At 42.0% G+C, this 24728-nt stretch overlaps 1 protein-coding gene across 2 annotated transcripts; it reads left to right on the top strand.

Annotated features, from left to right (window-relative positions):
* The first annotated feature begins 11 nt into the window (after nucleotides 1-11).
* Nucleotides 12-24452, top strand: LOC135503326 (PAS domain-containing serine/threonine-protein kinase-like). Of its 2 annotated transcripts, none has more exons than XM_064796861.1 (20): nucleotides 12-124; nucleotides 9939-10197; nucleotides 11026-11243; nucleotides 11705-11875; nucleotides 12016-12156; nucleotides 12666-12797; nucleotides 13429-13579; nucleotides 14118-14213; nucleotides 14636-14811; nucleotides 15084-15219; nucleotides 16034-16157; nucleotides 17216-17790; nucleotides 18213-18370; nucleotides 18599-18763; nucleotides 18900-19025; nucleotides 19359-19493; nucleotides 20079-20278; nucleotides 20764-20897; nucleotides 21348-21488; nucleotides 21845-24452. In XM_064796861.1, exons 1-20 carry the CDS (start codon nucleotides 32-34, stop codon nucleotides 22003-22005), a joined length of 3492 nt encoding a protein of 1163 aa, XP_064652931.1. In that variant the 5' UTR covers nucleotides 12-31; the 3' UTR covers nucleotides 22006-24452. The 2 variants fall into 2 exon arrangements, with proteins under 2 accessions (XP_064652931.1, XP_064652930.1); XM_064796860.1 differs by having other exon boundaries at nucleotides 15992-16157.
* Nucleotides 24453-24728: the final 276 nt, after the last annotated feature.

Genomic DNA, 24728 nt, shown 5'->3' with positions numbered 1-24728 from the left:
CTTCAGTGTTGAGGAAAACGTAAAGAAGAGAATGAGTCTTGAATTCCAAGCTGTGACGCCCTGTCGACTTGCCCGGAGCCTGCCTCTAAAGAACAGGTCTCCCGTAGAACAGGCAAGAAACTTTGTGAGTACCCAACGTATCATTTTTATCAAACCTTTTTCGTTTTGTTTTGTGTGCCAAGTAGAATTAGAAGTGGCCATGCCTTCTTCTTGGGATTGGGAGACCATTCTGACTCTTGTGCACCTTGGTCCCGGGGGAGGGGGGGTTGAGGGGTGAGGGGTGAGAGGGCAGTCCAGCTTTTAGTGTTTCAGCTGAAATGAAAGTGGAAAGACAGGGCGAAGGGCACAGCCTAAAAAAGGCTGGCATAGGGCAAATTGCCTTACTGCATTTCCGTTGGCCACTGATGAAGTGAAAAAAGACAAAATCGATAATTGAGAAAGGCTGGGTGCTTTGCTCTGCAAAAATCCTTTAGGTGAAATACATGCCTTTCAAATAGATGGGCACCTTTACACCTTGTCAATTTTTGGCCTAGTTTGGGGACAAGTTTTTCCCTCGTCGACCTAATTTGGGGACACTTTGTCACGGCAATCTGTTGGAGTTATTGGAATTTCAGTGGCCATGAAGTACGTTGCTTATTTTGCTTTTCTTTATCCACCAAAAGGGACATATTTTGGGGTTTAAAGCAATTCGTCAATTAAAATTTGAATTTCTTGGGCTAATTTTTGGGAATGGCTTCTTTAGCATGTGTTTGTTAGTTTTTAAGTATAATGATTGGCATGATTTGAGAGTCAAAAACCTAAAATAGATTTCGCCTGTATTCTGGTGCCCTCTGCCTGGTTCACCTTGGTGACACAACATGCTGATGATGATGACAGTAGGAAAGCCTTGTCGGCTACTACAATCTAGTTGCTAAACCCTGTTTCAGAAACTAAGTGAATTAGTGTCGGTATGCCTCCATTCGTGACCGTGCGTTTCCTGCATAGCATCATATCACCACGGCAACATTGATTAGAATGCCATCCCTCATTCAAGTAAAGAACAAGCTCAATATTGGATTCATTATTTATGACCACCTCTATTGCCATTGATCATTCACACATTTGTTTTCATTCAGTATTTTTTCCGATACCAGATTAAGAATAATCTCAGTGTCTAGCTTGGAAATACGGTAGAACCTCTCTTTTAAGGACACACTAGTGCTGTCCTTGATAGAGAGGTGTCCTGATTAGAGAGGTCAAATTGAATTGAAACAACCAAGTCGGGACCAAAACTAGTGTCCTCAATAGAGAGGTTGTCCTTAATAGAGAGGCGTGCACTAAGGGAGGTTCTACGTACTGTAAATTTGCCCTGAACTCCACTCCCATTTTCTCAAGAAAGTGATTATTGTCAATGTTTTCCAAGTGACCTGTTGTTGGCCTAGGTAGATCTGATATACGTGAGAGACGTGATAATTGATAGCAAGCTTATGCTAAAAATTTACATAATACCCCAAAACAGGTTGTTATCATGCAATGGCCAACAAGATGAGACATTATGTAAAAGTAAAGTCGAGAGGCATGATGTAAAAGTAAAGTTTGCCTGTTATAATGTCACCTCAAATGAAAAGGGCTCGCCATGGCAGATTTTGGCTTATGAGACAGTCTTTACTTCCAAACTCCTATCTCTAATGCCAGGCGCCCGACGAGAAGACAAATTGTTCCCTAACTAGCGGGCGAGCTTGTTCCCTAACTAGCTGGCGAGCTTGTTCCCTAACTAGCTGGCGAGCTTGTTCCCTACCTAGCGGGCGAGCTTGTTCCCTAACTAGCTGGCGAGCTTGTTCCCTAACTAGCGGGCGAGCTTGTTCCCTAACTAGCTGGCGAGCTTGTTCCCTAACTAGCGGGCGAGCTTGTTCCCTAACTAGCTGGCGAGCTTGTTCCCTAACTAGCTGGCGAGCTTGTTCCCTACCTAGCTGGCAAGCTTGTTCCCTAACCAGCTGGCGAGCTTGTTCCCTAACCAGCCGGCGAGCTTGTTCCCTACCTAGCTGGCAAGCTTGTTCCCTAACCAGCTGGTGAGCTTGTTCCCTAACCAGCTGGCGAGCTTGTTCCCTAACCAGCTGGCGAGCTTGTTCCCTAACTAGCTGGCAAACTTGTTCCCTAACTAGCTGGTGAGCTTGTTCCCTAACCAGCTGGCGAGCTTGTTCCCTAACCAGCTGGCGAGCTTGTTCCCTAACTAGCTGGCGAGCTTGTTCCCTAACTAGCTGGCGAGCTTGTTCCCTAACCAGCTGGCGAGCTTGTTCCCTAACTAGCTGGCAAACTTGTTCCCTAACTAGCTTGCCGCTAACCAACCATCCGCATCGGAGAGTTACTATAGGACGTCTTAACCAAAACATGCAATAGGCCAGTGGGATCGGTGTACTGTAATGGTGCCAAAAACTTATTTTCCCAAGGGGTTAATAGTAACTAAGGTAACAGGAATTGGTGTTCAATTTTCATTACGAACTGATTGATTAGACCCCAGCCTGAGCTGCCCATTAATTTTGTCAACAGTCTGTGCTGTTCACGTTTGTTTGTGATATCCTTGATAAAAATTTTACAAGGCAGACGACAATTTCACGTGATATATCGGTAGTCACGTGGAATACAAGTCAACCATCAGGGTTCTCCACAAAGCCATTTGTCGGGACAGCCCACCCTTCCTCGCAGCTTACTATCCTCCCTTGGAATTGACACCCTACTTAGCTCTAGAGCTTTGTAAAGGGTTTCTTATCGGCAACCTTACCTTAAAATTGTTGGCCATCCTACCTTGTGTCACACACTGGCAAATTTTCCTGAATATCAAGTGTACCACCCTGCCTTGAGAAAACCCTATGGAGAACACTGACATTTTTTTGCTGCTTCTTAAGGGAATATTGAGTTGAGGGTAGTTTGTCAACAAGGGCATTATTAGCTCTATAAACGATATTGGGCAACTTGTAATGTAAAGTAGGAGGAAACCGGAGACCCAAGAGATTCCCGTCTCTGTCACAGGAGAATACCAGGACCGGACAGGACGTGCAACGGACAACTCGTATGAAAATTAAGGAGTTATCAATTTTTTTGTGGCGGATAAAAAATCGACATATATCATCAGTTCATTCTGAGGCGAACATTGTGCCACGAAAAAATCTGGTCATAGATCTAAGATGACGAAAATATAATCGGCTGAAATTAGTTCCCAATTTGGCCAATACGCCACCAGGTGGGGACTAAGGGTATTAGTCTATATGGTAGCATAAAACTTGTAAAATAGGTTTCGATAACCTTAAACAGGTAACATGCGTTCCCCGAGAACAGATGAATGGGTACTTCCCAATGGGGGGGGGGGGGGGGGGGGGGGTCACCTGTACATGTAGTGATTTTATGCAATGCACAACATGCACTAATAGGACGCCCCTGTCTGGGCAATGGTTTTGCCCGTCTGTTGTCATGTTTATTAAATCCGCCCAATTGCTCGGCCAGGGATAATCCACGCATTCTTGAATTATTTGGATTTTACAGTCGGTGTGGTTTTGGCTTACAACAATTCTGAGTATTACCAACAAATCATAATATAGTAGAACCTTGCTTAGCGGACACCTCTCTATTAAGGACAACCTCTCTATTAAGGACAACCTCTCTATTAAGGACAACCTCTCTATTAAGGACACTGGGGTTGGTCCCAAAATGGTTGTTTTTATTCAATTTGACCTCTCTAATCAGGACACCTCTCTATTAAGGACAGCACTTGTCAGTCCCGAGGGTGGCCTAATAGAGAGGTTCTACTCTACTTCAAACTGAAGTTATATATTTTGGGGGTAAAATAGCCAGGTGCCTTTTAATTACGTTATACTGACCGATTTTCAAAATTCTGCCTTCTGGTGTCGATAAAGATCAGTGATATGTTGATCACTTTGCCAACTAATATTTGTACCATAAAAGTTTTGACAACAACTTTTTTTACCAATCCAATTTAATTGGGCCGCATTGCTCGTGAGTTGTTTGTTCTGAGGATAATCCATTTGTCAACCGAGTACGATTTGATCGAGTTATTGGATAAGGCGGCTTTCCATATTGCACGTGTGGATATAAAATGGTTAGCAATTTGTCGATCCAATCATTAGTTGAGTTATATTAGACGGATGGAGTTGTAATGGAGCTTTGAGAGGCCGGATGTCATCAGATCGGGCACTAGCTGCCACTTGTGTTTGATCCGCTAATGTTCTCTTTATTGACTTACTCCAGGATGGCTTATTACTATATAACTTTGATCTATGGTGTTGATATTTAGCATGGTTATGGTGCAGTTTCCGCTAATTTGGGTTAGGTTAGTCAGTGTTGCGGCTAAAAGTGCAATGCGGTCTCAAAAATGCGTTGTTCTCTTTTGTTTCCTTCAGACACGGTGAGAAGTGTGTCTAAATTCAGGAGTTTTGATTTGTTCAAGAGAAGCTGTACATGTTAATAAGATTCTATTTTTGATTCGATATGAAGTCCGTCTGAATTGTGTAATATGACATCGCAAAGTCTTGTCAACTCAACAATGTTACAGCTAAAAACTGCAGTGTGGTCTCAAGAAACTTCTTTTCACTTTCTTTTCCTGCAGACTCGGAGACAAGTTTATCTGAATTCAGGAGTTTGATTTTTTTCAAGAGAAGCTATTAGAGACTCTAATCTTGGCATGATTTGAAATCTATCTGAATTGTGTAATAGCTGGAGATGACACTATACAATGTCTTGTCAAGTCGAGCATCCTATTTGTAATTCAGGACAGAAAGCAGATTTCAGTGTTTTACTAGTTCATAAATCCAAATTTTAATTTTCACTTTTTATTGGTCTCGTTTGTTGTGATATCAATATTATCATAACCATAACTCATTTTAATTGCCAACTCTAACAAGCTTTAACTGCCACTAGTTGCATACAGCTTGCATGAAGTGTTTTATCAGTTTCATTTCAACAACAAATGTTTATAAGTTGCCTTGGGAACGAAGCTTATTTCAAAAGCACTTATCATATTGTTGCACAAGAACTATTATTGGTGATGGGAAGATCTGATTCAGATTCTGGATTATTCTATCGCAGTTAGCGCCTGATACAAAATACTTTATGATAAAAGCTGGTTGAAGTTTTAATCCTCTAAAGTCTAAGATACTATCAAAGTTCAGTGGTTTGTAACTCTGTTCGAGGACTTTACGTAGATGTTTCGTTTGACACAAAGTTGTCGTTGTTTTGGATATTAAATTTATAAAACAGGGGAGAGTCCCAAATTGTTCAACTTCTTTTATCGATGCTGGACAAAGAATGGCTGGAGGAGGTTGCCGACATGTTCTTCAAACCTGATGCATGAGAGTTTTTAGGTACGGCTGCAGTTCAATACGGAATAAGTTGACCTGTAATGGGTTTCCTTGGACTAAGCCCAAAAAATCAATCCAAAGACTTCATGCAACATTAATTACATTCACATTGACCTACTCGATGCTTTCGATTAACATGCGCTTGTGAAAATGGGCGGAAATACCTCCAAGAAGGAGCAGAAGAAAAAGTTTAAGGCAAGTACTGTGTTGTGAATTAGTGCATGTGTGTTCTTGATTGTGTTTCTTAAGGAGCAAAACTCAGCCATGGCACCCAGCACACTTAACAGGAGGACATTGCCATCCGTTTACCACTTATGGCACCCTTGGCCTCCCTTCCAACCAAAAAATTTGGGGACTGCAACTTGTCGTCCACTATCTGCAACACGGACTGGTGCTACAGTCTGCCCACTGTCCATTGCCCCCTGCTTGCAAAACGGAAGGGCACTACACCCTGCCCACCTCTCATGGCAGCATGCCTTTAAAACGGAAGGGCACTTCACCCTGCCCAACATTCATGACACCCTGCTCACAAAACTTAAGGGAACTACATCCTTCCCACCGCTGATGGCGCCCGCCTTCAAATCAGAATGGGACTGCAGCCTTCCTACCGCTGATGGATGGTGCCCTTTCTACAAAACTGCAGGGTGATGTGAGCCTTCCCTCCAATGATGGCACTCTGACTGCAGTTTTCCCAACATTGATAGCACTGCAGCCTGACCATCACTTGGCACCTTGCCTACAAAACAGAAGGGGGGGCAGTGCAGCCTCCTTAGGCCCTTCTCAATAGATAGACGTTGTCTTACAAAGGTACACAGACTTGTTTGGGCTTACAGCGTTAATGAATTTCTCCAAGCCCAATATTCTTTTAAGGCCGTTTTCAAAAATAGATTGCGCATTATAACCAACTAATTACTAAGTTCTTGTCGATATCTAATTATCTTTTGACATTTTGGCTGGTGTTTGTTCCATTGACTATTCCACCTATGACATGTATGATTGGCTTTGGAAATTGTAATTAGTGCCTCCTTATTGAATGTCATTTCACTTCCATTGATTGGAGGAAAAAGCTGTTAATTTCAGAATTGCATTTGGTCTGTGGTGACCGGGGTATAACAGGGACTTGACCCAAAATATATCTTTTTGCGTCAAGAACCCGTACTAAGAATGACGTCATCTGCTAATGGACGTCTTTTGTACCTGGTGCCACCTGATAAGCTTAAACAAAATGTATAATTTTGGTGTTCATGTTTTTTTCGAGGCACCACCAGTAATACCGCATGATGTGAGCAGTGAATTTCTCAGTACTTTAGTTAAACAACCATAATTGACCATAATTAATAAATTATGCAGCCAGAAATTGCCAATTCGCAAACTGCATTGGAAAATATTGTCATTGTGGTGTTCATAAAATCCTAAGGCAATGATATGTTTGTCATGCTAACATGCTACCTACATTTGTATATAGAGATTGTTTGTGTTCAGTGTTTTTACTGGTGGCTCAGGAAAAAAAGAAAATCACAAAGCCATATAGTGCAGTTATTATGCATACGTAAATTCGCTGAAACTTAATAGTATTTGAACATCTGTCTAGACAACAGCATATTGAAATTTATTTTCAGTGCGTATTTATACAACTGGAAATTTTCAATTCGAACTCAATTTTCAAATTTTTGGACAGACGGTGTTAGCCTTTAAGTACCCGTTGCATTTTCTAAACAGAAGGGCCTACTACCAATATTTGTCATGCTAATGTGCGAACAGAAGGGCACTTCAACTGGAAGGGCCTACTAAGGACAATGTTTGTCATTCTGAAGTGAGCTAGGCTCACATTAATATTCCATGTCCCTGAAATGATTGATAAAATATTGATCAGTAGTTGTGATAGGTTTGATTGTCAGGCATGCACAGTCGCCGTGGTGACCACAGTCACATCACGCTAATCAAGCTGCTTATTAGCCATACTTAATAATATGTATAGCGAGTTATATGCAGATATTGTATGTGTGAAGTGTGATCGGTACTTGCTGTACTAAACACTGTGTGGTTGTGTTGGACAAAACAAGAAATATCTTGGAGTGATACAGTCTGTAGCTACGAAGTGTGTGTCAACATGTTAATTTCTAGGAGCCCTGCAAGCCCGATGACACTGGCATAGGCCCGAAGGACTATACCTCCCTGTGAAATGTGTTAGATCATAGAAGATTTCTAGGAGACCAAGCCCAGTGGCAATGGCATAGGCCCGAAGGACTGTACCTCCCTGTGAAATGTGTGAGATCATAAAAGATTTCTGGGAGACCAAGCCCAGTAGCACTGGCATAGGCCCGAACAACTGTACCTCCCTGTGAAGTGTGTCGTCGTGAAAGATTTCTAGGATCCCCAGTCCGGTGGCACTGGCTTTGACCAAGGGTGATACCTCCCTCTGAAGGCTGTGAAATCATAAGAAATTTCAAGGAACCCCCAGCTTAGACTGGAAACTCTCTAAAAACCTGAGACCTCTCTCGTTTCTCCCCCGAGGTTAACTCTGGTGTACATCTAAAATATGTGTAAAGCCAGGGGTATGACATTTTGGTAAAAACATCAGGCCACTTTACCCCTTGTAAGGATAAACCATTCTAATTTGACACGAACTAATTATATACCTGCCGAGGGTCAGGATTATGGTGTTTGTTTTAAGTTCAGGTTGTGTGTGACGTTGTGAGGATGGCTGTCAGTTTAAATTCGACTTGGCCTCGGGCAGCGCTGAGGGAAATATTTTGTGAACAGGTAGGCTGTTAGTTTGTGTACAAATGTTTTTCTTTCTGGGACCTTAGGGTTAACACTGTGTCAGGAAGTGATGGATCCAGGAAGAACCAAAGGTGTATGGTGGCCCTGCTCAGACACAGAATTTCTGTCCAATCTGATTCACGACTTGGCCACCAGGGGGCCAAAGGTGAAAAAGTGTGATATCTTGCTTATAAGTGACTTGATTTTGATAATATCTTTGTGGTAGGAACTCCAAGCAAGGATACGTCACATATCTTACAGGTTTTTGATTTGACCTACTTTCAAGGTCCCAGAGGTCAAATTGCGTACATCGGCTGTTTGAATGTAACCATGCCACCTTAAAGTGTTTTCTCCAAAAAACTCTGCGCCTGCAGGGGTTGGCAAAGTTCAAAAACCTTTATTTCTGAGAGTGTGAAAGTGACCCCACGAGCTTGTAACTATAACAAACCAACCTCACCGGCAGGCTGTGTTCGATATAATTCTGATAGTGTTAGAAGAGGCGTTGTGATCAGGTTCGTAACTTAAGTGTGAGCTACACCCTGCTCCCACCCCCCCTGACATAGTGTAATAAATGGCTGAATTGTGAACCCGTTATCGTCATAAACTTTAAACGGGCCAACCCCAAGGGATGACGACGAAGAATAATCTGATTCAGTTGCGTTTGATGAATGAACTGTATTGCAGTTCCACGGATAGCTTAGATAGCATCGAGAAGGACTTTCTACAGGTGGGATCATTGTTTGGGAGACGTTATTTCTTTAACGGAGATCTGTGCTGTGACGATTGGTATTGAAAGCAGTTGCCGATTGGTTAAAACACAATTGATTGTAATGTTGTCATCGCCAGTTGCAGCGATGGGAATTATTGGTTTGCAAAGCACTTATTGCGAGTCTCGTAACTCCCACCCCAACCGGGTTCACATTTTGATCGTTTATTTAAGTATTGAGAACATTCTAGCAGCAACATTCTCGTCTTCTCTGTTCATTTCATTGTATGTGACCCATCACGGCAAAATGAGTCGCATGTTGCACAGAAGATGAGCCTAAAATGACACCAGGACATGATAGAAGAAATTGATACACTCAGATTTCACAAAAGGCAGACTATAGTGAAATGAACAACCAGTCCGTCTCAACCTGTCAAGCTCGAAGCGACATGCGACTCATTTTGCTGTAGTGGGTCACATATGGTCCATTCGTTTATGTTTTGTCTGCATCTTTTTAGGCTCTGTAGTGCGGCCTTCTGGTTAGATCGATTCGGAGTTGTTTTTTTTAAATCTTAGCACTGTCACTTGTCTTTAGCGCCTGTTTATGACGGCTACCAAAATGGCGGCTTTTGTTGGTTTTCTCCATTAGATGTTTGGATTTGTCTACGAGGTGTTTACTTCACGGTCGGGGATGTGTGCAAGGGGAGGAGCATACAACAGACCCTGATATTGAGGATGTACTCAGCGGGGTTGTCTGCAATACTGCAGTATTGTGGGGTTGTCTGCAATACTGCAGTATTTTTCAGGGTCGAACAGTTTGAGGCCAGTATGTAACCCTAAAAATAATGTGAAAATAACTCTGCTACCACTATTTGACATTTTCATACTCCAATAATTTCAGGGATAAACCCAAGTGAAATAACATGCTTCGATGATTTCAGGGGCTTACAGTATGAAATCCAAAGACAAGAACATGAAATTCACTATTCTACCACTACTATTACCATTTGACATTTTCATACTCGGATAATTTCAGGGGCGAACGGTATGGAACCCAAAAAAATAACATGAAGTTAACTCTGCCATCTCTATTTGATGTTTTCATACTTTGATAATTTCAGGGGCGTACAGTATGGAACCCATGTATATCCCACAACGGGGGATTGAAGGCGACTTTTGGTACGCCGTCCTACCCCTCCCCGCTAGATCGGATACGAACGGGGAAAAGAGAACGGGCAGCTCAACTCGGCATCAACGTCGGGTTGTATGAAAAAGCTGAATACGAGAGTAATCAGTCGTTTCCTGGACTGGGGAGGACGCAGGAAAACGAGGTGAAAAAGTCTGAGCCACTTTTGGCGCCAACCTTGGATGACTTCAAAGGTTTGTAAAAATAGATACAGTGGAACCTCCCTTAGCGGACACCTCTCTATTAAGGACAACCTCTCTATTAAGGGCACTAGGTTTGGTCCCAAATTGGTTTGTTTCCATTCTATTTGACCTCTCTGATCAGGACACCTCTCTATTAAGGACAGCACTTGTCAGGCACGAGGGTGTCCTTAATAGAGAGGTTCTACGGTATCCTCAAAAGAGTCCTAGCCATAAAATACCCTTCCCACACCTCAGTCGGCATCAAAGCAAATTTTGGCAAAAGATACTTTGATCGGAAAAACTAAAGAAATTATGTAATCCGCTTTAGAATTATTTTGGAATCACAAATATAAAGCACCGAAATTTTATAGTCTGCAGTTGAATATAATAATGTCTGTTATTTACATAGCCCTGACCAGTGAGATTAGCTGTTAAAGTGTTACAACTGATTCATCACAGATAATGTCCCTTAAACAGCCAACATTTCACGTGTCTCTGAAAGGGGTACTATAGGCAGGAGCAAAAGGGCTAATTTGGCCATCTTCAAGTGGCCATTATACACAGTGAGGGTCCTGGGTCATGACAGATACAGCACTAAATATATCCCCCGTCCAAGCGTGAATCATTTCGACGTGCTGTGAGAGGTGAGAGACCCCTATTGGTGTCTTTTCAGCACTTTATCTTGCCTGCCTAGCTGCTGCCTATATTGTCCCTTTAAAGATGTCTGAATCCTCAATCGCTGTTTTGTCCTTTGCTAACATATTCCAGAGTCGTGCAGAGGACACAGAAAAACTGCCTCACAGAAGATTGTTCTTATGTCCTTTCGTCTCTCTCTTGCAGGTGACGGTCTGAATGATGTCAGCTTTAGCATCGGCCACCAAAAGGGATCGTTTTCCGCCACGCCCAACCACCATGACCCAAAGCTCAACATGTCGTTGGGGGCGAGTTGGTCGTTCTTCAACTATGTCTCGAGCACGGCCGCCGACACTGGGATGTTCCCAACCAATGTTCGGAATCCCAACAAAGCCATTTGTACTATTACTGCGCGGACGACTGAGGTAAGTAAGGAGATTCTACTATACTCCGTTTCAGGAAAAAATGGCTGTGCTTTGCGAAAAAGTCTAAAATGGCTGGGAAAGGTTGTCAGTGTTTCACTTGTTCTTGGTCATGCTTTGTCCGATTTTGGCGAAATAAGCAGATTAAAATGCTTTGGACTTTGAAAGTTTCAGATGAATTATCTGGCGTGAGGGAGTCTTTAATGCCATGTCATAAGCCGGAATGGTGTGCTATTCCTTTGGGAAAAAATTAGGTGGAGAGCCAGCCGGTTGAGAGGTTTATTAAATTGAACAAAATTTGATTCAAAATGCTGAGTATTGCGTCTTTCCATCTCTACAAGACGTCGTATGGGCTCAGCTAGGCCTAGTTTTGATGGAACCAGAAGAAGAGAACATCATTTTCATAGCCAAAAAACTAAAAAACAAATTCTCTGAATCAATTTTATGAAAAATATTTCTTCTAGGTCTTGGTCGCCAATGACATGGCGTGTGAATTATTCAACTATGGGCGCACGGAGCTGATTGGCGCCCGCCTGACGCAGCTTCTCCGTCTCAAGAATAAGGACCAGGCGGCGATGACGGAGACCCACCTGGAGGAGAAGACGGGAATCGTCCTCAGCGTCTCGGGAAAAGTGGTGAGTTGGTTGCCAAGGTGAAGTTGGCTGCCTATTTTCTATTCCTTATTCCTGATTCTACCTCTTTCTGATTCTCAATTACTTATTCCTGCACCTCCGATGGACTATAAACCCGATCTTTAATAGTCGACATTTTACAGATGGATGCGGTCGATTCTAGCGGCCTGGTTATTCCAGTCTCGGTGTGGATCAGGAATTTGAAATCGGACGGTGAAGCGCGCTGCCTTGTTATCATGGAGCCTGTGGAGAGGACAACAGCCAAGGTTACTTTTGACATGACTGTAAGTAGAATGAATAATTCTGTGAAATAAACTCGTAATTGTATAGTTCTAGGTCTAAGTCCACAAAGCAGGCTGACTTTTCATCATGAGGTTATGAGTCCAAGAAATACCATGCACCAACCATCCTAGGAAGTAAATGTATAAAATTTATTACTCTTTCATCAAGAACTTTAGTCATGTTGGTTCAGACTCTCCCAAAGTCAGATTTTGGCTGCCAATGTGGCTGTTTACTGGAAAATGGTCACCCTTGGCCAACCCTAACATAAGAGGAAAGTAGGATTTAAATACTAATCAGTCAGGTCTGTTGGTGTGGACTGATCTGGCTTACATTTGATTAGACTTGGGGAGAATTTAAAGTCGCATCAACACTGGGTTTTTTTAGCTGACCCTTATAAATATGGACTTAATTTTACAACTACTCTCGTAACAGCGCTCTCTCTCTTCTTTTTTGTGGTAACTTTAGATTTTTGATTCGACGAACATTACCCTGAGTATATCTTCTTTTTCAGGGCACAATAATATCATGTGACAGTCAATTTGCCTATCTCCATGGTTTCACGTCTGCTATTGAAATGATGGGGCAGCGGCTGACATCCTACATTCCTTCATTAGTTTTACCTACAGATAGGACGGTTACGAAGGTATGTGGAAATACTTTTTCATTTTAATATCTACCGTGTTGAAAGAGCCAGCTAGACTTAATAGCATACAAGTCATTATTTATTTTCCAAACTCTAAATGCCAGGCACCAGACATGAAGGCACTTTGTACCCTAAACTTAAGAAGCTGATTACTAAATGTATCAAAAGGTAAATGGCTTTGTTCCTTAAGTAGCCCATTGCTATATGTAAAAAGGTAAATGGCTAACTACCCTGCCAAGTTAGGACGATCTGTCGACAGGTCTCAAACGTTGAAACTCCCTGTCACAAGATGGATGCCTTCACCACGAGGCCATCTAGTTCGCCGACTGTTATGTTTTTCAGACTTCTTTCGCGGACAAAAACTAAAACACATTGTTATTAAAATTTGATGAACATCAGGCTTTGGGTTGTGATGTCATGTAAAAGTCTTTGAGTTTAATCTTGAAATACCTCACTTCTCAGTCAGTTGCCTCTTCTAGTGGTAATGGGTGTTGAACTCCAGAACATAGCGGGAGTCTCGGATAGGACTGCCTACAACTACACATTTGGAGAAATTTTACTCATTCCTTGGCCATTTTATGCCTGTTTGAAAAGGTCCATCGATTTTAAATGCATATATCTTCCCCTGCAGGAGCTCCGCAAGCAGTGTTCAACAGGCCGCACACGAGATGGGGCGCGATTTCCCTGTACCGTCACCATCCGGTCGCTAAAAGATGCGCCCCCAGGGTATGATCCCGGAGACTTGAAGAAGATACTGCTGTCCAAGCAAGATAAACTGGAGGGTAAGTTTTCTTATGAACATGTGTGATGTCTTCATAAGCGCCCCGCAATGAGCAATTTAGATCACTGCGACCTGTGATTTAAATCACATGCAACAATAATCGCTCATATGCGGCCGTCTCCGCAGGTCAAGAACCTAATTTACGTCCAAAATGGATACCTAAGTGACATCACTTCACAACCTCCATAGATTTTAGAATTTATTTGAAGATGGTATGAGCGCTTTTCTTTCTTTTCTGCAGAGCTGTTTGAGAACAAATGTGACCCATCACAGTAAAACCAGGCACCTATTCCTCTGACCTCGGCAGGTTGAGACAGACTGGTTATTCATTTCACTGTTGTCTTCCTTCTGTGAAATCTGAGCACATTAATTCATCCCATTATCTCCTGATGTCATTTTGGCTCATCTTTTGAGCGATATGCGGCTTGTTGTCACATATGAGAATTTCTCAGGCAGGTGGAGGTTGGTGGCCAATTGATTTAGACAGCTAATGAGATAATTGAGCTGCTAAAATCTAGTGACCTTTGTTTCTTTTTCAGGTACTGAGAGCTCGTCAATGAGAGTAGAAGGACAGATGACTCCTGATTGTCCGTCGTTAGATAGCTCCATGGTGGACACCCCGAATTCGTCTTTAGGTATGTGAGATGTTCCAAAAAGCCCTGGTGACAACTGTTTCCAGTCTGTGATGCACTGTGCCTCGTTCTGGCGGCAGTGGTTTTAGTGTTTAGTTTAAAAAATATATATGTAAATAAAAATACGCATATAAACATAAAAATACAAATACAAATACAAATACAAAAAATAAAAATACAAAAATTTAAAAAAATTGAAACCGGTGACTCACTGTCAGATACCGGTACCTCACTGTCAGTATGGAGTCGGGAAAATCTCTTGTCTGCTGGTAAAACTAGTCATCGCTGAGTTTGATATCAATCGCCGCTCAATGGAATCAGCGATTCTTGTTGCATGGACCTGTGATGGTCATCGCAGACAAGTAATTGCGATCATGGTTGCACGTCGCAGTGCTGTGACCTCTCGTTTCTTTCCTTTATTGCAGGTAACTTGAGCACGACAAGTGCAGCGTGTTCCGTGCCGATTTACGAGGGTGTCGTGTGGGTGTTTGCCAATATCAGTGGCATGGTGACGTTCCTCCAAGATGGCACCATCTACAGCTGTAATGAACACTTCTCGACGATGTTGACGGGTTACAGACAGCAGGAGATATTTGGCAAGGTAGGACTCTGGTACCTGGTTCTGGTGTAGGGTTGTATGAGTTCCAACAATCCCAAAGTTATGCCAAACCGCAAAATTTATCGCCTCGCTGTTGATGAGGCCAAATCTAAGTTTTCGTTTTGTGGGTTCCTGATAAAGTCATTATATCAAGGTGTTCTCAATGTCACAAAAAAGGGTGCGGCATGCAGAAAAGCCTTACATAAGCATACCATAAGTGTGAGTTCCTCACCAAAAGTGCCATGAAATAGGCTATAGTCTCTTGTTCATTTCAGGATGTCTCGTTCCTTATTCCGGACTTCTATGAAGACTTGGACTTGGCCGACCAAGACTCCTCGATGCCTCTGCCCCCTATTGACGACGACGATGATCCAATCTTGGCGTGTGCTGCTGATAGAACTCCCAGCAGAGGTAAAGAAATAGTTACGAAAAATCCTTACCAAATCATGCCGAACCTTTTTCCCCGTAATAAAACAAGTCTACCAATGTCCACGATGTTATGTGTCGTCTGTCATTTACCTAAACATGTCACCCCTCTCTCTTGCTGTTATCATTCCTAAACCAGATTCATACTCTGATGCATGGCTTGTCGGCGTCAAGAATTTGATTGTGCGTCAGATGCCAATGCAAGAATTTGATTGTGCGTCAGATGCCAATGCAAGAATTTGATTGTGCGTCAGACAGCGATTGTCTTGCATCGGAGTTTGAATTTCACTTTGGGTGGTTGACATCTTGTTGGACTTCTCCTGCCCCTGCACTGTGTGGTAAGATTGTTATAAACTGTTCATTACATACTTCTGGGGATGTAATATCCTGGGATGAATTATGCAGGAACAAATTATCCGGGGGTTGCAAATTACCCAAGAATGAATTATCAGGGGACAAATTATCTGGATACAAATTATCTAGGGATAAATTATGCAGGGACAAATTATCCGGGGGGTGCAAATTATCCAAGAATGAATTATCAGGGGACAAATTATCCAGGGATGAATTTGCCAGTGATGAATCAACTGGTGATGAATTATCCGGGGACAAAAGGATGAAATAGGATGAAATATTTTGTAGACCATCTGTCTGTGAATGTGTTCAGAGTTAAATAGTGCAAGATATAATTTCGAACCCTCTTTCTCCTTCTTCTTCCCCTCTAACCTCCCGCGCTCTTACCCTCTTCTAACCAAAGGTCCGAGCCCGATCTTAGCTTACGAGTCTTACCCACCCTCAGGTGTCAGCGAAGACATGGGATACGGCAAGAGTGTGAGCGAGACTACATCACGGAGCATCCCGTCCGACCCGACATCGCCCTCACTCGGGAATCACACGGATACAGAACTAGTCGACTTGGAGACGTAAGTATTAGATAACTTTTCGATCAAGTGATAGGTGCAATATGTTCCATTAAAACACAAAATAAAACGGGCGAATACTAGTTCAACTGTTTTAGGACACTGTTTTCAAATGTCCTATAGCTGAAATCTTTAGGAAGCTATTTTTAAAGATGTCCACCACTTCATCAAACACTGAATGTTACACTAAGCACAATATATAAGATACTGGTATGACAAGTGTGTCTCTTAGCTGGACTATTACCTGTAATTTTATACAGTAACTTATCCTGATAAGGTAAAATAGGGTAATAGTAGGCCCACCTAGTTTTCTAGTTACAATGCTCAAGTATATGAATAGAAAACAGTGGCTGGGTTATCTTTCTCCCACTTAACCTCCCAACTTTACCTTACTCCAACTTTAAAGCATTTAAGAACGAATGAATTACGCATATTTAAGTCGCCATTCTCAAGCATATGAATAGAAATTATTGGCTGGGCTACCTTCCCCCCACTTGACCTCCCCCACTTTACCTTACTCCAACGTTAAACAATTTAAGAACGAATGAATTAAGCATTTTCAAGTCACCATTCTCAAGCATATGAATAGAAAACAGTGGCTGGGCTACCTTTCCCCCACTTAACCTCCTCACTTTACCTTAAAACGAATGAATTACACATTTTCAAGTCACCATTCTCAAGCATATGAATAGAAAACAGTGGCTGGGTTACCTTTCCCCCACTTAACCTCCTCACTTTACCTTAAAACGAATGAATTACACATTTTCAAGTCACCATTCTCAAGCATATGAATAGAAAACAGTGGCTGGGTTACCTTTCCCCCACTTAACCTCCTCACTTTACCTTAAAACGAATGAATTACACATTTTCAAGTCACCATTCTCAAGCATATGAATAGAAAACAGTGGCTGGGCTACCTTTCCCCCACTTAACCTCCTCACTTTACCTTAAAACGAATGAATTACACATTTTCAAGTCACCATTCTCAAGCATATGAATAGAAAGTAATGGCAGGGCTGCCTTTCCCCACTTGACTTTACTCCAACTTCTAACCATTTCAGAACGGATGAATTACTAGAAGAGGCTAGTAAGGTGGTTGCAAATTCAAATTTATCGGACAATAATGGGCCGGTATTGACTAAAAGTGGACACTTATACAGTCTGGAGGACGGAGAAATCCTTGACGACACGATGGAATTGTTAAAAACTGTACCACCGATAATCAGCAGTCCTGAGCCATCGCAGAAAAAGAATGAGGAAAAAAATACAGAACAAAATGAACTAAGTCCTTTGTCAAAAATAGATCTGAAATCAAACGCAAATGTTTCACATTGTTCGAATAGTAAAAATTCTGTTGATAAGAGTGTAGACTTTGTTCGAGAAAATGGACAGACCGATTCACATTTAGATTCTGTTGATGGACACTGTGCAAAAGGACAAGGTGACGCGCCCTCTGTTGGCCACTGCAGTCCTAGTCGGTCGTGCCCAAAGCTCTCGGGTCATATAGGGATGTACGATGTGAATAAAGTGACATCAACACCGTCGTGTAAGGTGAAGAAGGCGGCGCCCTCTAGTTTGGCGATTCCGGAGGGGAGTTGGTGCGGGAAGTTACGTCATCGTGATGGCAGTAGTCTGGGTGAGTTGTCTTTTGCCGTTCTTCTTCAGCGTTCGCTCTTTACTTCTAGGATTATTCTCCAGAGAGTTTTCCTCCCCCAAGGCGGGATGCACGTTTTTGCATGCCACTATGGTTAGGCACCAATTGGTTTTTTGGCCTAGTGACTCCGTCTTTGGTCCGAGGTAGAGTCCACGCAACCTACTCATGTTTCTCACTCGGTGAGGTCTTTTGCTTGCCCTTGCATAGACACCAGATACAAGGAACCTCCATTTTACAATCATTCAAAGGACTGTGAAGGGCCAGGAATTCATTTGCTTGTAAGTCACGCCAGTTCATCCAGAAATACAATCCTTGGTTGCTTTCGGGTTCGAAACTCGAATATGGAAAATGTCCACATGATCAATAGCAAGACATCACATCTAGTTTTCACCTCCTCATTTCAGCTATTATTTATCAGATCAAGACTGTCGCCCTGGATGATGGAAGTGTGCTCTACTGCATGTGGGTGTCGCGGGATCCGGAGGACCCTGCGGTCACGTACACGCTAGCGTCCAGCTTCAATAGCACGTTGGATCAGTCGTCGTTCAGCTTTCATAAAGAGGTAAGGGAGAGGCTCTTTCAGGGATTACTGTTCGCCATTTCTCAAATGTGCATGGAGATTGCAGCTGTAGCCCATCAGATTGAGCTTGTGGCATTTCAAAGATATGATTGCCAGAGTCAATGGGATCCCTGTTCAACGACGTATATCTACGTCATTGGACACCAAACCGTTTGACGACAAAGACGTAGATCTACGTCAAAGTGGTAATATCTGTTGTTTATATTCCAGTATCCGGCTGATAAAGTTGCATCACCGCTCGTGGAGGATAAGAGAGAGGAAGTGATGATGCCGTTTCAGGGACGATTTGAGGAACATTACATAACTAGTCAGTCGATAGGCAAGGGTGCGTTTGGGTTCGTCAAGTTGGCGAGGAGAAAGAATGATGGGAAAGAGGTAATTCTGAAAATGACATTTGATACAAATATTCAATCAAGACTGTAGCCCTCTAGCAAAATTTGTAAAAAATATTCTGCACTCGAAAATTTTCTGTTCTACAGCAACTCTAATTAGATTTTAAAATTTTTTTTAGGTGGTTGTGAAATTCATCCGGAAGGTGAAGGTGTTGAAGGAGTGCTGGATTGACGACCCTGAACTTGGCAAGGTGCCACTGGAGATTTGCCTCCTCACCAAACTCAAGCATACAAACATCGTAGCTGTAAGTTTTCTTTCTTATGTCTCTGATAAACCTGGCCGTCATCTCTTGTTCCTCCCTTGATCCCCAGAGTTTTGTCGCTAATGATGAACTGTTTCGTCATGTGGCCAATCTCTCAGTGTCCCAGAGAGGGTAGTTCTGGAGCACATGCTCGGGTGTCTGATCAGATGTGTCACACTGGCACTTTCTGGAAACTCGGCCATGTTCATGCTCTTTAGATTGGCTTTGAGTCTGCAGTGGCCGGTCCTAAGACGAAAGCTGGTGGTCGCCTCTTTCCTGTCCATGTCCAGGAGAGGCTTTCCATTCAAACTTCAAATAATATTTTGTTCTTTTCAGTTAATGGAGGCATTTGAAAATGACGAGTTCTATCAGATGGTGATGGAGAAACATGGCCAGGGCATGGACCTGTTTGAATTCATCGACCGATGTCCCAACCTGGATGAGCCGCTGGCCAGCTATATCTTTAGACAGGTAAGACGTTATTTCAGAACTAAGAAGGCAGTTTGTTTGAAGTAGAGTAGAACCTCTCTATTAGGGACACCCTTGGGAATAAGAAGTGCTGTCCAGAATAGAGAGGTGTTCTGATTTCAGTCTTCCAGAGGTTAAAGCGAACGAAAATAACCAATTTTGGATGACTATTAGTATCCCCGATAAAGAGGGGGACTGGCTTGATACAGAGGTCTCTGGTAGGAGAGGTTCCACGGTGTTGCCAAATGGATCCTGCTGTTAGACAAAAACAGAATCGGAATCTGACTGCTGATAATTTCCACCTGATTTGCCATTTTGTTCAGGATTGTGATATTCCAATTTTTGGAGGATTTCAACGCCTATTTCATGACTTGCACGATATTTTAGAATGAAACCAAGATAGGATTTTTGTAGAAGCACTGTTGTACATCATTGGTTAAACATCATTATGATGCCGAGAGAAATATCAACAGGAGAATGTTATCACAGCTTTTCTCAATGAAAAACTTGAAGAGCTACTGGGGTGTTGACGCAGCATGTTAACAAATTTCCCAGACGTCATCAGATTTCCATCTATTCTGTTTCCAGCTGGTCTCTGCCATCCGTTATCTCCATGGCCTAGACATCTTACACCGCGACATCAAAGATGAAAACATCATCCTCGACGAAAAATTTCACATCAAACTCATCGACTTTGGTTCGGCGGCTTTCATGGAGCCTGGCAAGCTTTTCGGGACGTTCTGTGGGACGTTGGAATATTGTAGTCCGGAGGTTTTATTGGGAAACAAGTAAGTTCTACATTCTGAACTCCCATAGCTATTCCCTCAGTAGCCTCTGAAGAAATCCAGCCAGCTTTTTGTTTATCTTGGGCCGCTGTTTGAGATGCAGCTCACCTATATTGATCTAATTCTGTTGTATCTGGTGTACACTTTGTGTATATGGTACTGTAGAACAGAAAAACTTCACGTGCGGGATATTTTCGCGAATTTCGCAAGTAGGTCATGCTGGCAAAAAATTTCTCCCGTGAAAAAATCTTGCTTTCTATACAGCAAGAATTCAACGTCTTGGTTGCCAAGTTTCCACAGAGGCATTGCATCATGATAGGCCCTATGTCAGCCTCGGCTTAGTAAACATATACCCTGTGCAATAAGCACGTGTCGTAATTACACCTAACAAACACAATTCCACACCTCTTCAGATTATCAGGCGTGAAGTCTGTAGTCATCGTTTCTTGCGATTGCGATTTTCATTTGCTTTTCGTCGTCTCCTTCAGATACCGAGGTCCAGAGCTTGAGTTGTGGTCGATGGGCATCACCCTGTATACGCTGGTGTTTGGCGAGAACCCGTTTTATGATGTGGATGAGACCGTGGCCGCTGTTTTGAAGCCTCCTTTTAGAGTCTCTGCCGGTGAGTCAAGATGAATTTTGTTTTCTACTTTCCGAGTTAAAACACAGAAGAGTATTGAAGAATGTTCCGAAGTCTGTTTTATATTATGGATTAACTACACAGAAAAAAACTTGAGCATACCTTGGATGATTTGAAAATGTTCTGGAAATATATCCCTGTTCCAGAAATATATCTCTGCACCTCAAAATGCTCAATTCTGCTCCTAAATAACTTAACTTAATGTTCGAAATTCCAAAATGTGTGATTTACTTGTGAAGGTTGCAACTTGCTTCAATGTTGACCACCGAAATTCCGACTAACCGCAGCAGATATATATAATGTGCTGAATATCCAAAAATATGTTCCCAAAATAGGCAAAAAATACTGGCTGTAAAGGAGTCCATCCAGTGAAAAACCTGAAAAAGTTTTCTGACTCTACATCTTTTGTAAATCTTTACTCGGTCTTTTTAGAGCTGTTGAACCTGATTGGCTGGCTCTTGCACCCAGACCCGATAAAACGGGCAACGATTTCCGACCTTCACCGGAACGCTTGGATCAACCAGCCAATCAAAATCAGTGAATACGACTGGAGAAAGGTGCTACCCAATAGTGGTAAGTTCGAATAACCCCAGAATAGTTGAAGAAAGACTGGATATCGTAACTGTAGTTGACAACAAAGTTCACTGGTCCTTATTGTGGGCTGTTGTGTTGCTCCACTGATGCGCGTTTCTGCCCCTCTAGGCTTCATCAGGGCGGCTGGGGTGGACTTGCATCTGTCTTGTTCAAAGTTCACAGTTTAAATGACATCATGGCGCAGTGTGGTTTCTCAATGACGTTGTACAGAGTTTGTTGCAACTGTTTTTGCTAGCGCAGGTCACATATTTCCAAGGCCAAAATAATCCAACATAAAAATATCAGAATAAATTTTTCAGCTAGGATCATTAAAATTACGATGCAATCTTTTTCAGAGTTTAGTGGCAATACAGCGTCAGACAATCGGCCGGAGAGCGTTGACAGTCCAGCTCCACCAGCACATGACTCGGACACGGAACGGTTAGCCGACGAACTACAGAAATGTTTGGAACTTGATGACGCAGATAGCCACGGGTCTTCACCGAGTTTTTCTTAACATCAACAAATTCTAAGAAATCTTGTGTTTGAATGTATTCAGGGGAAAATCGTTTAAGGTTGTAATGTAAGGCTACTCAAATTTAATACCTTTGTTTTGACAATTCCCCACCCGCAGGCTATGTGGGCCAAAAGGCCTACTCTTAGCTCTTTTGCTACTGCACCCGGTATATACCGGGTCTGTACACTGCGTACTACGTGCCCCACACCGGTATTTACCGGGTCTGTACACTGCTGACTACCTGCCCACAGGCAAAGTAATCCGTACTGCTAAATTTCCCCCAAATTCGATCATTCAGGACAGTCCCTAGTTTTTAGTTGGTTACACCTGAAAAAACGAGGTGGCAGCACTGCATTCAATTCAATGCAGACCACGTCCTTGAGATGGGTAATGCTTGCTATTTTACAATGAAACTTTTCCTGGGCCGAGTTTGATCTAGGCCAACCGGTCTATACCGGATGAGGGTACGGTACACTGCCAAAACAATGTGGTAGCGAAATGGTTAAAGACTAATTGTTTGTACAAAATTAAGCTTGAATTTGACATTTTCAAATTGTGTAAATATAGAACTGAATGTAAATTTCAACAATGCCAGTGTTAAGACTGATAAACAAATAATCTATGAATGTCAAAGTTAAGCAAATTTGCATGTACAGTAACTCCACTGTGGCAATGTTTGTTTCTAATTATCTGAGCCACAAGAGAGTACGATGAACAGAAATGCAATAGGCTAAAACATGTGTGGTCTTTATTTTGATTATGCAAATATTATTTACAAATCCAAGATATTGACATCTTCTGGTTGAGTTGCATGTGATTTTGCTGTCTAAATATTTCAATTAACGTCCCTAATAAGAAGGAGCCACGGTGGTGTAGTGGCTCCTTTCCAGACTGTTGGTCGTGAGGTCCCTGGTCCAACCCCACTGTTGGTGTGAGACTCTCGGCAGGTGTCTTTGCTACTCCACCTATGAATGGGTACCAGTTGGAAATGTTCAGGTTGTAGTACAGATTGTGAGGCTCGTCTGAGCTCTCCTGAAAGGTTTTAGGACAGACCAGAGTGAAAGTGTGAAGTTGGTTAATAATGCTTTGAATAGTCAACTGAAAATGATGTTTTCATGAACATGGGTTACGGTATTTTCATTTTTTATCGATAATGGGTGATATGAATAAAGACTAGCAAATGCTTTTACTTTAATTTTGTACAGAAAGGCCTAGTGTAAATGTACATGGAGATTAAGATAAAAGCATTTGCTAATCCCAATCTGCCGAGTCCATTGTTCAATTCTTATTTACCTACGGTGTGTGACTGCTGGCAATAATGAAAAAGATCATTTGAGTGTATCATAAAACTTCAGCACAAATAATGTTGTTCATTGGTGAATTAAATTGATGTCGTTCCATGGTGTTTTTGGAAAGAAAATGGGAATTTAATGTAAACAATTATGCACTTGCTGTGAGTTCATTTATGCATATGTGACCCGTCACAGCAAAACCAGGCGCATGTCGCACAGAAGATGAGCCTAAATGACACCATGAGATAATGGAAGAAATTGATGTGCTCATATTTCACAAAAGGCAGACAATAGAGAATTGAACAAACAGTCTGTCTCAACCTGCCAAGCTCAGAGCGACATGCGCCTAGTTTTGCTGTGACGGGTCACATATTTCGGATGTACATGTAACGAATCACCGTATGCGATCGCTGCGAATGCTTTCATGGATATTTTTTTTGGATGTTTATACTTGTCGTTTATATCAGAAATTGTGATTTGATGTATTGATGCGTATTCCATCCACACTGATAGTAATCATGAATTCAATTGCACTGCCATTGGAAGCGACTAACTGTGTTTTCAAATATCCAAATCTAAACTGGATAGCATTTTACTTAGCATTTGATGTTTTCAATTGGTCTGTGTGTTGTTGTTTAAAAATTATTTTTTCACTAGCAATGTCTGTGGTAAAGAGTTTTTCAGCTCTTAGCAATTTTTGGGCATCCCTTGCACCTGCAAAGCTGTGGATAGCAATGTTATGCTGAATTGTGGTTACGTTAATCTGATTGGGCAAATAATATTCAAAAGTATCGCCATCTATAGTATTTGGATGTTTCCCTTGTGCAAATAGCATGTATAAACATGCTAAGTGCTGATGAATGATTACTTTACTAGTGGATGACATGCTGTGTACGTCACCCGCACATGATTGGGGCAAGTGATATGACATGTTATGCACGTCACTTGCAACAAAAGGGTTAACCAAACGAGATTTAAGTTATTAAATCTGAAGTTCGGTTATTGTCAGCATTCGTGGCTAAAGTTAGTTGCATGTCCAGTAAAGTGCAGTGGAACCTCCCTTAGCAGACACCTCTCTATTAAGGACAACCTCTCTATTATGGACAACCTCTCTATTAAGGCCACTAGTTTTTGTCCCAAAGTTGTGGTTTCCATTCAATTGACTTCTCTAATCAGGACACCTCTATATTAAGGACAGCACTTGTCAGTCCTGAGGGTGTCCATAATAGAGAGGTTCTACTGTACACCCGTAACATTGCTTGTGAAATAATAACTTTTAAAGCGAATTGAAACAAAAGCAGTATCTGTTTGTATGAATATTTTGTTTGTATGAATATTATGTTTGTATGAATATTTTGTTTGTATGAATATTTTGTTTGTATGAATATTTTGTTTGTATGAATATTTTGTTTGTTTCATTATTATGTTTGT

The sequence above is a fragment of the Lineus longissimus genome, chromosome 19, assembly GCF_910592395.1.
Source record: "Lineus longissimus chromosome 19, tnLinLong1.2, whole genome shotgun sequence".
Lineage (NCBI taxonomy): Eukaryota > Metazoa > Nemertea > Pilidiophora > Heteronemertea > Lineidae > Lineus > Lineus longissimus.
The sequence above is the reverse complement of the archived record's forward strand: the minus strand, read 5'-3'. Positions and strand labels throughout refer to the sequence as shown.

Bases quoted from the DNA above. Each gene is read 5' to 3' on its own strand.
- LOC135503326 (XM_064796860.1), top strand. From the start codon at position 32: ATGAGTCTTGAATTCCAAGCTGTGACGCCCTGTCGACTTGCCCGGAGC. The intron at 11,876-12,015 runs GTGAGTTGGTTG...GACATTTTACAG, and splicing joins TCAGCGTCTCGGGAAAAGTG to ATGGATGCGGTCGATTCTAG. The intron at 21,489-21,844 runs GTAAGTTCGAAT...AATCTTTTTCAG, and splicing joins AAAGGTGCTACCCAATAGTG to AGTTTAGTGGCAATACAGCG.